Below are 12,709 nucleotides of genomic sequence, written 5' to 3' on the forward strand. Positions count from 1 at the left end.
TGGGGTTTTCATTGCATCAGTTGTGCTCTGTGCTGTATCTCTTCCCTCTTTTTAACTAAAAACTCTTATTTCCTATCGCTGTCATCCTGTTGATCATCGATTGCCTCGAGCAGGCCCCAGTAACATCTCCTTTGTCCTAGCCCTGAGATTTTAAAAAGTGCCACATTTGAGCCTCTTTCAGGGTCAGGAGAATGAGACCCATCATTGTTACTGGTTTTTGGCATATTGGGTACGCCACGGGGAGATTGCCGGACTCTGCTATGTGGCAGGATACTTTTGTTAGCCTGCCAGGTTCTGCAGAGTAAGACCTAGATTATGAGATGGTAGGGATTTTTATTGCGGGGGTGAAAGACAGTTACTCTGAAAATGTGCCGAAACTAACATCTTGCCAGACTGACATGCAGCTGAAACCTCCCAGCCTCTGGCAGTCGGGAAACTCAGTGCAAGCGGGGACGTCCCCATTCTTAGGTAGAGGTTTAAGTTCCCTAACCTATTTGGCCAGCTGCCTCCTTTTCGGAACATAAATCACTCTGCGCCACTCTTGGAATCGGCTGTTTTTTAAGCAAAGGAATAGAAAGCACCCCACAAAGGGCACCGGGGCTGGGGTTGGGAGCGCGGGGTGGGGGGGCATCAGCGCCCACTTTGGAAGACACCTGAGATGGAAGTGGCTTGCAGGCAGAGCCAGGGCTCTCTCGCCATGAGTGTGACGCCAGCACGTGTCCCGTCCTCTCCTGCCCAGGTCATGTTCGCTCTGCGAGAGCTGCCAGGCTCACTGCTGGCCCTCATGGAGATGGTGGTGTACAGCTGCTTCTGCAACGAGCTCTTCTCCTTCACCGTGCTGCACTTCATCAAGGTGGGCCTGGGGGTCCCTCGAGGTGGGCTGGGGGGGAGGGGACGTTGCGGGCTGCGCTCCCTCAAGGTGGGACGGGGGGAGAGGGGGTCACGGGCTATGCTTCATCAAGGAGAGCTCCATCAAGGAGGCTCAGTGGGGTTCACAGGCTGCACTTTATCAAGGTAGGGCCTGGGGGGGTTCGTGGACTGTGGTCCATCGAGATGGGCCAGGCAGGTTCACAAGCTGCGCTTCATCAAGGAGGGCCCGGCGGGGTTCACGGGCTGCGCTCCCTTAAGGAGGGCCGAGCCCCATTTCCCCCCACCTACCTCCTACCCCCCACCCCCAGTCCTCGACTCCGGGGCACACTGCCTTTCACAGCAGCCTTCGTGGCTCGCCTCATCCAGAACACAGGACAGGCTCGTGCTTTGCAAGTGAAGGCCTCGTCATCCACCATGTATTGATGGTCTGTGAGCTGACACATTGACTTTGACTCTCCCAAGCTCTGCCCCAGCGTGTCGCCTACATGGCAGTCTCTGGCAGGGGCCGTGTTTGCACAGGCGATGGGGACTCAGTAAGAAACACTGAGAAGGGACTGGAGTGATAGCGCAGCGGGGAGGGCGTTTGCCTTGCACTCGGCTGACCCGGGTTTGATTCCCAGCATCCCATACGGTTCCCCGAGCACCACCAGGAGTAATTCCTGAGTGCAGAGCCAGGAGTAACCCCTGTGCATCACCGGGTATGACTCAAAAAGAAAAAGGAAAAAAAACACTGACAAGTGTGCCCTCGGCCTTTTTGTCAGAGGCCATCTCCTTCCCGTCTACCGTGTACTGTCACTGTCCTCACACGGCACCGTTGGTGCGTGAGGCGCTAGCCCTCATGTCCAGCTGCCCTAGAGGTGCCCGGGACCTCAGCCCTCTTCGCCTCAAGCTCCACCTGTTCCTCGCCCTCACTTGTCTCACGGCCACTTGCAGCCTGTTTCCTTCTGAGCATTCTCCGACCCAGCCAGAGTATCCTGGGAGGCAGTGGGACTGTCTAGGAATAAAATAAAAATAGAAACGTGGGTCTGTTGAGTGACTTTGAGCTCTCCCTTCCCACCTTCTCAGGAGGCAACCTGGGTGACGGCAGGGGCTGTTTTCCCCGGCCCCCAGACTTAGTGTTGGGGGAGCGTGAGGCCCAGCGTGGGCCGCTGACATGCCCGGAGTCAGCTGGGGCCGGTGGACTCGGGCTGGAGCCCAGCATGGCTCTCCGTCTCTCCCACCTGCTTCCAGCTGAAGAGTCACTAGAATATTTTTTTTCTCTCTTTCAAAACTCAGAACCAACTAGAAACTGCCCCTCCCCATGAGTTGAAGAATACGTTCCAGCTGCTCCATGAGATCTTGGTAAGTCGGAAACGCCCCTTGTCTTCCGCGTGTGTCTTGAGTAGCGTGGCTTCCCTGGCCTCCTTGGATCCCTGCTCCCACCGGGTCCCCACCGTGTCATTCCTTTGTGCCTCGCGGACGGGGAAGTGTGCCACAATGACGCTCTCCCGGGAAGTCATGCTCAGTGAGAGCGTGTCCCCGACGCAGGCCTTCAGCACAGGCCAGCTGCTGGCTCGAACCCGTGCAGGAAAGAGAAGCCCCAGGCCAGCCCTGTGGTCCCTCAGAAATACTGAAGAGCCAGAAAGGCAGAATTCAAGGGCTGTAGGATGCACCCTGACTTTGGAGACACGAAAAGTAGGCGAGGAGGTTGGAGGACATTTGAACCAGTAGAGAACAGTTTCACCAGGACCAGGAACCTAGCAGAGCAGCTGTGTCACCCCAGGCCAGCCCAGCACCCTCCCCTTCCCCCAGACGAGCACCTGGCCGGCTCGTGCCCAGACGGGGTGGTGGCTCAGCCTGACGTTGGAAGAGGCAGCTCGGGGAGGACCGTGTTAGGTTTCCAGCATATGCGAAAATTATGTGCCGTCATAATTGTTAGTTCTGTGTTTCGTCAGGCAGGACGAACTTGTCTTTTGGATGTGGTTCTTCTGAAAGGTGCCCGTGGATGTGACCCCGGGTTTGGACTTTGGTTCATTTTTAATTTTATGTCCTTCCTCTCACAGGTCATTGAAGACCCCATACAGGTCGAGCGAGTCAAATTCGTGTTTGAGACCGAAAACGGGTTGTTAGGTAAGCAGGAGTGGCGGGACTCAGGGATGGCCCCCCGCCCCACTCCGCCTTGGGTCAAGAAGAGGGTCTGCAGAGCTGCGCCAGGGCTTGGGGCTCCGTCCCGGTGCCTTCGCCACACCAGGGACATTGCGGGGTCTGTGACTGCTCTCCAGTCAGCCTGTGTCACTTCAGGGGGGACCCTTCAGTGCTTCCAAACCCAAATGCTTGCTGCCACAGAGGGGGGATCCTGTGGAGTCAGCACCTTCATGCTTTAGTTCCGTGGTTATCTGCTTAACCAACCGAGTTTGTAAATTTTCCCTACCCAAGAGCTACTGCTGCCTGGTTTTGTATTTGTTAGTAATGGTGCAAAATAAAAAGATAGAAAAGCTGGGGCCAGGAGAGAGAGGGAGTGAATGAGAGAGAGTGAGAGGAGAGAGAGAGGAGAGGAGAGAGAGAAAGAACGAGAATGAGCTGGGGAGAGAGGGAGGGAGCCCAAGCAAGCACTGGCGTGGGAGCCCTGCCCGACAAGCGTGGCCTAACCTGTAACTTGGCGTCTTCCCTCCGCAGCTCTCATGCATCACAGCAATCACGTGGACAGCAGCCGCTGCTACCAGTGCGTCAAATTTCTCGTAACTCTTGCTCAAAAGTAAGTATTGGTGAAGAACACGAAATGGGGAGAGAACAGCGTTTCCATTCTGCGTGAGGCAGGATCGGAGATCTGTCTTGTCTGAGCCGTCAGCACCGACTCGGGGCCCACGTGCCCGGCTGACACAGAGCCTGTTCGCATGGCCTGAGAAACCCAGTGGGGCTGTGGGAAGTGTCACGGGTGAGAGATAGAGGCGGCTCGGGGCCTGAGGACGGGGTTTGCATGCAGGAGGCCCAGGTTCTGGCCCCGGAGCCACTGCCAAGAGCAGCTCTGAGCACCAAGCTGGGAGTAGCCCCCCGAGCACCGCCGGATGTGACCCCAAACCAAAAAGCAAAACCAGTGAAGGACCTGAGGGGAAAGGCTGAGGGAGCCCTGAGCCGGGAGTGCACACCCCTTCCCTCACGTTAGGAGCACCACCCGCGTCCAGAGCCCTCTCGGGAGACAGATTCAGGTCACTCACAGCCTGTCACCCCTGGGGACTGGGCGCCGTGCTCAGTACTTTGCCTCTGAGACCTGCTCTGCTCTCTGCTGTGATGTTACGTGGCGCAGTGCTGTCATTTGTGCCAGATAGCACTACATATCACTGGGTGGTCCTCAGAGAGTCTGTGCCTCTCTCGGTTTTGATTTTTGGGCCACACAAGTGGTGCTCAGGACTTACTTCCTGCTCTGCATCAGGGATCGCCTTCCTGGCAGTGCTGAAGGACCCACATGGGGTGCCAGGGATCAGACTCACCCTGTTGGACTCCGTGGGAGCCACCAGCACGGCTTTCTGGTCAGGGACCCAGGCACCACAGGGACAGTGAGGGTGGTGGCCCTGAGATCACACATCCATGTTCTGCCGGGCCATTCTTCCCCGGATTGTTGGGAGTGGTCGGCAGGGCTCCTGAGCACTTGCTGGCGGTGCTGGGGACCAAACAAGGCTGACGTGCACTGCCAGCGCCTCACCTTTCGTACTTCCTCTCCAGCCTCTTGATTCTTCTGTGAGTCACAAAAAAAAATTAGGCTAGTTCATTGTATCAAGAGGTCCTTTATTGGGCCAGAGTGACGGTACAGTGTGCAGGGCCTTGGCCTTACCCGCAGCCAACTCGGGCTCAATCCCCGGCATCCTGCATTGCCCCCGCCAGGAGTGATTACTGAGTGTGGCCAGATGTAGCCCAAACCACCACCGCCACCCAAAAACACAAAACCAGGAAAATCATTTATTTATTAACGGACAATTTTTTTGTGACTTAGTGGGGGTAGATTTGGCAGCCCTGTCTGGTGGTGGTCCTCGGGGGCTACTCCCAACTCTGTGCTTATTAGGGTCCATCTGCAGGGCCAGGGATCAGCCCTAGGTGACTGTGTGCCAGGCAAGAGTCTTGCCCTCCTGTACAGTCTCTCTGGCCCCTGCCGTGAGGCTCTTGCTCTATTTTGATTAACCAACTTTGAATCCAAGAACTGAGTGAGATTGAGAGACAGGAAATGTTCCACTACAGACTTAACTGCTCACTATCCCTGGAAATTCAAATGTGAATGTTTTCCCTGATGAAACACAAAAAAATTCATTGTTCAGGCCATCGAATTTTAATCAAAGTAGCACTTGTTTCTCAAGAGAAAAAGTGCCTTCAGTGTAAAGAAAGTTCGTGGTCAGTAAAGCTTCCCTCCAACCCAGGTGTCCCGCTGCTAAAGAATACTTCAAGGAAAATTCCCACCACTGGAGCTGGGCTGTCCAGTGGCTGCAGAAGAAGGTACTGAACCCGGGGCTTTCCCGACTGCCGTCGACACTGCTCCCACACTGACCCTCAGGGAGAGGAGCCCAAGCTCACCGTGCAGATCCACTGTGGAATCGCTGGGGGCTCGCTATGTTTAAAATCCAGCCGATTCCTGTTTCGTACACTGAAACTGTGTCTTAATGCATGTGCTTACCTGCTGGTGAAGACGCGGGGGCAATTAGATAATTTAAAAAAAAAAAGAATTGGATTTTATGGGGGAAGCGGTGTGGGAAAATGTCCCTGTACCCTTAACGGATGGGAGGTCTGGGTAAGCCCGGGCGATTTTGGAGACTTGATCCTAAAGTCTCTTGAGAGGCGTTGGGGCCTCTGACCTCCATGGTGCCGTGCGTGGCCTTCCCTTCCAGATGTCGGAACATTATTGGACACCCCAGAGCAACATCTCAAACGAGACCTCAACCGGAAAGACCTTCCAGAGGACCATTTCCGCTCAGGTGAGGAATGTCGCTGTTGGTGTCCCGGGGTGGGTTCTGAGTGTGTGTTTCAGAACCGCAGCATCTGAGATGGGCTCAGGCGGGAGCAGCAGGCAGGGCCAGGGAGGCTCGAATCTTCCTGGCGGGGGGCGCCATGCCCCTCACCCCTCCCGCGTGGCGTTTCCCGCAGGACACACTGGCCTATGCCACGGCGCTGCTGAACGAGAAGGAGCAGTCGGGAAGCAGCAACGGGTCGGAGAGCAGCCCCGCCAACGAGAACGGGGAGCGGCACCTACAGCAGGTGGGCCCCCCTCCCTGCAGACCCAGGGTCCCCGGCGGTGCAGGCCCTTTCCTCCTCGGGAACACTGTGCCTACCCTGCGTGCGGCCAGCACCCGTCCCCTCCCACTCCCTCTGCAGGGCCCGGCCACGTGGGAGCTGCTGCCTGGTGCCTTGGCCCTGCTTTGGAAGGGCTGCCTCAGATTAAGAGGGCTTGGCGAGTGCTCCCGCTCGCCCTGGGGTCCTGCTGTGCATGCAGTCAGCTCACGGGCTACTGAATTTGAAAAGCAAAATAAGCGTGTTAGCTGCTTGCGTAGCCCCCAGGCCTGAGCAGCTGCCCCGTCCTCCCCTCCTGGGTGGGCTGCACACAAACACACGTGCACACAAGCACACGCACACATGCACACAGACGTGCAGTCACATGCATAGACATGCACTCATGTATGCACACAGGCGTGCACACACACGCACGTACGCACACAGACGCGTACAAGCACGCACCTGCACACACCGGGTTGTCTGAGTCCCCGCCTCTCTGACTGCCCCTCAGCCCCCTCGCTCCCATCTCCCTCCTCCCACTCCTCCCTGGCCTGGACCCTTCGGACACTTCTCCCTCTCAGCGTGGCATCGCCCTGTGGTTGCCGCCCGTTGGGTGGACCCACGGCAGCGGGTGGGTGAGCTGGCCTGGCTGAGTGTCACCCCTCTCTCCGCTCAGGGCTCCGAGTCACCCATGATGATCGGCGAGCTGAGGAGTGACCTGGACGACGTGGACCCCTAGGGAAGAGCCAGTGCCCGCGGGGTGGGCCGCAGTCCCAGCTCTCCGCGCCTGCCGGACTCTGGAGATGGCCGCAGGGTTGCTTTCAGGGCCGCGCGTGGGGCTCCGCAAGCCGGGGCCCGCTGGGCAGAGGACTCCGGCCGGGGGCCGCCGAGCTGGCCCAGGACACGGTCCTGGCGCAGATTCACATTCTCGTGGAGACTCGAGGAAGGAAAGCTGGCAGCAGACTTGTGTCATGGACATACAAGAGGAAGGGGTGAAGCTGTTGCTTTCTCTTCGACGCTACAAAAGAAATCCCTCTGGTTTTATATTTTAAAAAAGGAAAAAAAAAAAGAAGAAAAAAAAAGCAAGCTGCCTTTGGATATGTGGGGGGAATTTTTAATCTTTCTGTAACATTGCCTAGGACTCTCCGATTCCAGACGACGTAAAGGTTCTTGGTCAGACTCCTTCCCGTTGTAAAATAGTAGTCAGAGAATCTCGCTCCTGCAGACCTTTGTATTTAATGTGTCTCTTTGTATAGAATCTCCGCTGGCCCAGGCTCAAGGCCAGGGCACAAGCGCGGATCTGGATGAGCGTTGCCAGAATCAGTGGGGAAAGATTCAGCTCTTTTTTTTAAGGTTGGTTTTGTTTTCATTTTTGTTTTTGTTTTCCTGATATATTGAGATTGTGAAGAGCCACTCAACCAAGCCCGACACAGCAGCGTGTGCTCGGGGCTGAGACCGTGTTCTTCGATGGTAACCCCTAAAGAAGTAAAGTTGCTCCCGGGACAAATTTTAAAAACAGCGAAATAAAAAGCACTTTAAGATACAATTCTGTTGAGTTTGACTTCATCACATCATCTTTTTCCTGCTTGGAGACATATTGAATAAACTGTAGTCTTAAATCACGTGCCGATCTGCCATCCTTTGTTCTTGCTCGGAATGTGACTTCGGAACCGTTCCGGGGGCCCGTCGAGTGGCGCAGGAAGTCGAACCGTTTGGGCGGCAACTGCTGCGGGTTTCTGGCCGTTTCCACAGAGACGGAACCCAGGCCGGGTTTCTCCTGCAATTGCCAGATCCTGCTGAAGAGTCGGGGCAAATTTACTTTCCCAGAAGGTTCTAGAAAGCAGTGGAAACCCCCACTACCAACCCCCCATCCATTTCCTTCTGTTCACCACACAACGGCGCCATTCTCTCTTCAGGTCTGGCACAGACCTCCCGGGGGCGGGCGTGAGTCATGCCGACATCGCTCACATGCCTTGTGGGCTTTGGACTGAGTCGTTCCCCGCGTTCTGCGACCATTAGTTGCGTGTTTGGCCTTACTTCCCCCACACACACCGTGCACAGAGCTGGGAAGCCTTCAGGTGTCCCAGCGTCCACTGTCCAACGGGCTGAGAGGCACGGCCGGCTGCTCAGTGCCTTTCTGGTCGCTTTTGTGATTTGTGTGGGCACGAGACAAAGTGCCGCCTCCCCCACTGTGCACGTCCAACACCCGCCCCCCTGCCCCCGACCCCCCACAGTGGGCCCCTTGCAGAGCCTCGGACACCTGCCACACCATGGCGCTGCTCCCTCCCCGCGTTCCCCCAGGCTGTGGGCCATGGCCTACAGCCCTGACTTCGGCAGTTTTGTTTTTGTTTTTGGGTCACACCCAGCGGTGCACAGGGGTTACTCCTGGCTTTTGCACTCAGGAATTACTCCTGGTGGTGCTCGGGGACCATATGGGATGCTGGGAATCGAACCCGGGCCAGCCGCATGCAAGGCAAACGCCCTACCCGCCGTACTATCATTCCAGCCCCTGACTTCGGCAGTTTTGAATGTGATTCATGGAACCGGTTTTGGACACACGGATGGATAGATACCCCCCTGTCTCTCCGTTCCTCGTACCCCAGTCCTCTCGGGAGGAGGGCGTGGGCATGACACACTGGGGTCGCACGCTCAAGAGCCCCCACTTGGGGTCCCTATTTCCTATGGAAACGGACCTCTCCGCCACCAGCAGCTTTGCCGCTCTGGTCAGCTTCGCTTCCGCCTTTGCTGTGGCGAGCACCGCCCCCCCTCTGCCGGAGACCCCCTGGATTCCCACCTCCCATTGCCTGCGAACCTGCTGATGAGTCCTGACCCGGGCAACCAAGTGACCGTGACAACAGGCCTGGTGAGAGCTGTCGTTTCGACTGCCGCTTTTTTGGACGAAGATGTTTCTATGAATCTTTCAAAACGGTCTGCAAATCAAGTAGAAATCGCACACCTAACTCAGGGCTGTGTGTTCCCGAGAGGCTCCCTCCACGGGCCCTTCTTAGCACGGCCGCCGTCTGCCCTCGTGCAGGACCCCGGGAAAGGAAATGGACGCGCCAGGCCCCGACTCCACGGGAGTCCTCGCACCGTCACCTGCAGCTCGAACCAGCTGGGACCCCGAATGCCCTTCCTGCCCTTCCCCCCCCCCCCCAGCACCCGCCAGCACTGAAATGTGTGTGGTCAGCGGGAGCTTCCCTTCTGCTACCTCTCGTGGACACGACCTCGTTCATCAAGTTCTGAAAGAAAAGAGATGAAAAACTAGGCGGGGGGAGTCCTGAATTCCAAACCCAGTTAATGTATTGGCAGCGTTCTTAGCTTCTAAGGATATAAAATAAATTTTTCAAAAATGGAGTCTCCCCCCGCATTCTTGTCCAGGCGTCAGAACCCCGCGGGGGTGAGGGTGCGGGCTGGCGAGCCACTCTGACGCCCAGGGCAGTGGCCACTGCTTTGGGCTCAGCAACACCCTGACAGCTGGGTGCCTTGTATGCACACGTGTCCGTGTTCCTCTTCATCCGCTACTGAGACCCATGTCCTGCCTCCCCACCCCACCCCCAATCCGGTTACCACCTGGCAGGCACTGGCCAGGACCAAAGGGTCCCTCTCTGGCCATAGAACGGCCAGAATCCCCAGCTGACAGACTGACCCTGGCCTCTGCCATGTTGGGGGTGGGGGCGCCTAGCACGGCCCGGCAGCCGAGGTGCCCAGGGCAGATAGACACGGGCTTCTGGCAGCTCTTGGAGATGCAGTTTCTGAGGCGCAGCCCCTGCATCAGCTGAAGTGATGTTAACTTTACTGACCTGTTACAGAAGCACCAGGCACGCACACATCTAGCCCAGAGGCAGGGGTCGCTGGGAACCCAGAGTGGACACGGCAAGGGGCAAGCCTATGCAGCTCATGAGTGCTTGGGGGGCACAGACCCCGCGGGGCACAGAGCATATGCTCTGAGCAGTTTCCGTGCAGACACAGCCGGGCTCAGCCACCGTGCCCAGGGAGACAGGCACTGTCCCAGGGGGTCACATTCAGGTTTTCAGTTTGGGGGCCTCTGCCCAGGGATGCTCAGAGAACCGTGCAGTACCCGGGACTGAACTTGGGGCTCCCACAAGTAAAGCGGGTGCTGGGGCCGTTGAAGCATCTCCCAGTCCACTCGGGCTGGAGAGTACAGAGAAGGCATTCGGGCCTGACACGCGGGCGCTTCGGATCTCGGCACCAGCAGGTGTGTCTCAAAGACACGTTGCCCTGTAATAAAAACGTAACCAGGCTGGAGACAGTTCCGCTGGCAAGGTGCTGGCTGGCTTTGCCTGCCGCTGAGCCTGATTCCATCGCTGGCACCACACAGGGCGCCCCCAGCACTGCCAGGGGTCACTCCTGAGCACAAAACCAGGAATGGCCCCAGGATACTGCTGGGTGTGGTGTACACACACACACACATACACACAATGCTACACTCAGGGGCACTTCCTGTCTGCTCACCTAAAGAACAGACATTTCCTTGGGAACAGGGGGTGCAGAGGAGTTGGGGTTTTTTCCTGAAAACGGGGTGATATCCACCCAAGTTTGGGGACCCCGGTGAGATTAGAGCCAGCTCAGCCCTGGCTGTGGGAGCTGGGGACACCCCTCTCCGCTTCCGGTTTCTCCCCCTAATGTGGAGTGGCTGCAGGTGGGGAAGGGCATGGGGGGCCAGGGAGCATGACCCTCCACGGGGAACCCAAGCGTTGACCCTGTGTTTCCATCGGGACACACAGACCACAAGGCCACAGCTGGCAGCTCAGGGACGGGCACACGCTGCCTTCCAGGAGGTGAGTCCTAACGGGGCCCTGGGAGGGAACTTCATTTCTCTAGATAAAGAGCAAAATCTTGGGGCCGGGTATGAGGGTGAAACTGATGCCATGACAAGCTGCAGCCAACATTAAGTCTCAACTAGGCCTCAGTTTGTTTCCCCAAAGCAGGACTTGCAGTTTCTGGTAAACTCCCAGTTGAATAATTTGCCAAGAAAAGGAATTGGGCAGTTGGGTCTGACCAGTCACGAAGGGCCACTGCACCCGATAGCACAGCGGGTAGGGCGTTTGCCTTGCATGCAGCCAACATGGCTGACCCGAGTTCAAGTCCTCCGCCCCTCTCGGAGAGCCCGGCAAGCTACCGAGAGTATCTCAGCCTCACGGCAGAGATACAGATATGCCAAACATGCCAAACACAGCCACAACGAAGTCTCACGATGGAGACGTTACTGGGCCCGCTCGAGCAACCATTGCCTAATTGCTGACCACCATTGTAATGGGGCCAATGCTAAAAAATAGACCAGTATATCAATTGCCTCTTAACTCTGAACCCTATATAAGCTGCTTGTGATTTGGGGTCGGGGTCCTTGCCCAAGACTCCGCTGCGTTGGATGAGACTTGGACCCTAGCTCGGGCTAGCACTGACTTGGGCTAGTAATAAAGTTATTTTGCTTTTGTATTATCGTGTGTGGACTTGGTCTCTCTGCAGTTGGGGATCTGAAACTCGGCACAACATGGGGAAATGGCTCTGAGGGCTGGCGTTCAGGCCTGGCTGGTTCAGGCCCCGAGGCTTCACGCTCCCCAGCACCTCCAGGTGTGGCTCCAATGACCCAGCGTGGCCAGGTCCCACCAGGCCCACGTCCCCAGCCCGACAAGCACTGAACTACCTGGCATGGTTGGTGAGTCTCACCAGGAGGAGACCCGGGGCACCCTGAGCACTGTTTGGGAGCACCTTCCGGCGGAATGAAGAGCGAAGTCTAGAAGCAACATGCGTGGGCCTCTTGGCTTCCTCTCCCCCTACTGCCCCCGTGCAAGGCTGCACCTGGCCCTCGCTGCGGACTGGATGCAGGGAAGCATCAGAGATTAGGAAGCATCATCCCCGCACCCCTGCAGAGTGCGGAGTCGGACCCCCCCCCCTCCTTTCCCTCCCACCATGAGACGCTATCTAGAAGCCCCTGCAAACTGCTTCCCTTGGGGCCCTCCACAGCAACTCCTCATTCGTGTTGCAGTTCCTCCAGGGGACACGGCAGCAAAGGAGCCACCATCATCGTCAGCTGAGAACGGCAACAGTCCTTAAAGGCAAACGAGATCAGCGATGTCCGAGGTCTCCAGGCCCCCAGCAGGGCCTGCCACCTCCATGGGGGCCACGGGGCAGACGCGTCCCTTGGCGTCCTACCGAGTGCTGTGCAGAGTCCTCCCCCGGTGTGACGGCTAAGAGCCAGACCCAGAACATCACGTCCAAGTTGGTGCCACGTCAGGACCTTCTCAGGCACAGAGTGAGGAGCCCCTCTGCCTCTTACCTTGGCTTCCACGGACCAATATCCGGTCCCGGCCAGCCCCTCAGCCCCTTGGCCTCCACAACGACCCACCCCCAAATAAGGATAAATACGGGGGAGAGGGACTGGCTAAGTAGCTCGGCAGTGGGGAGGGCAGTAGAAGGCCCAGGTGGATCTTCAGAGCGTTGAAAAAAAGGCCCAGGTGGGGAAGGGAAGGGTTAGAGCAGGGCCTGTGGGCAGGCAGGGGGCAGGAAAGTGGCAGCCAGACGCCCACGGGCGTTCCTCTGGGTCGCAGTGGCTACAAGCAGGGGGCTCTGCACTGGGAAGAGGTGA

General features: G+C 57.3%; 1 protein-coding gene across 2 annotated transcripts in view; it reads left to right on the forward strand.

Annotated features, from left to right (window-relative positions):
- The window catches only part of USP24 (ubiquitin specific peptidase 24), a 287,122-nt gene that overhangs the window by 122,744 nt on the left and 151,669 nt on the right, over positions 1-12,709 (forward strand). For both annotated transcript variants that reach the window (XM_056122422.1, XM_056122423.1), the window contains exons 61-68: positions 740-853; positions 2,146-2,211; positions 2,913-2,979; positions 3,526-3,604; positions 5,256-5,331; positions 5,721-5,807; positions 5,977-6,087; positions 6,779-6,906. In XM_056122422.1, coding sequence (XP_055978397.1) covers positions 740-853; positions 2,146-2,211; positions 2,913-2,979; positions 3,526-3,604; positions 5,256-5,331; positions 5,721-5,807; positions 5,977-6,087; positions 6,779-6,841 — 663 coding nt within the window. In that variant the 3' untranslated portion in view covers positions 6,842-6,906. The remainder of the gene's footprint in view (positions 1-739; positions 854-2,145; positions 2,212-2,912; positions 2,980-3,525; positions 3,605-5,255; positions 5,332-5,720; positions 5,808-5,976; positions 6,088-6,778; positions 6,907-12,709) is intronic.

This window comes from Sorex fumeus, unplaced genomic scaffold, assembly GCF_029834395.1.
Source record: "Sorex fumeus unplaced genomic scaffold, SorFum_2.1 ptg000045l, whole genome shotgun sequence".
NCBI lineage: Eukaryota > Metazoa > Chordata > Mammalia > Eulipotyphla > Soricidae > Sorex > Sorex fumeus.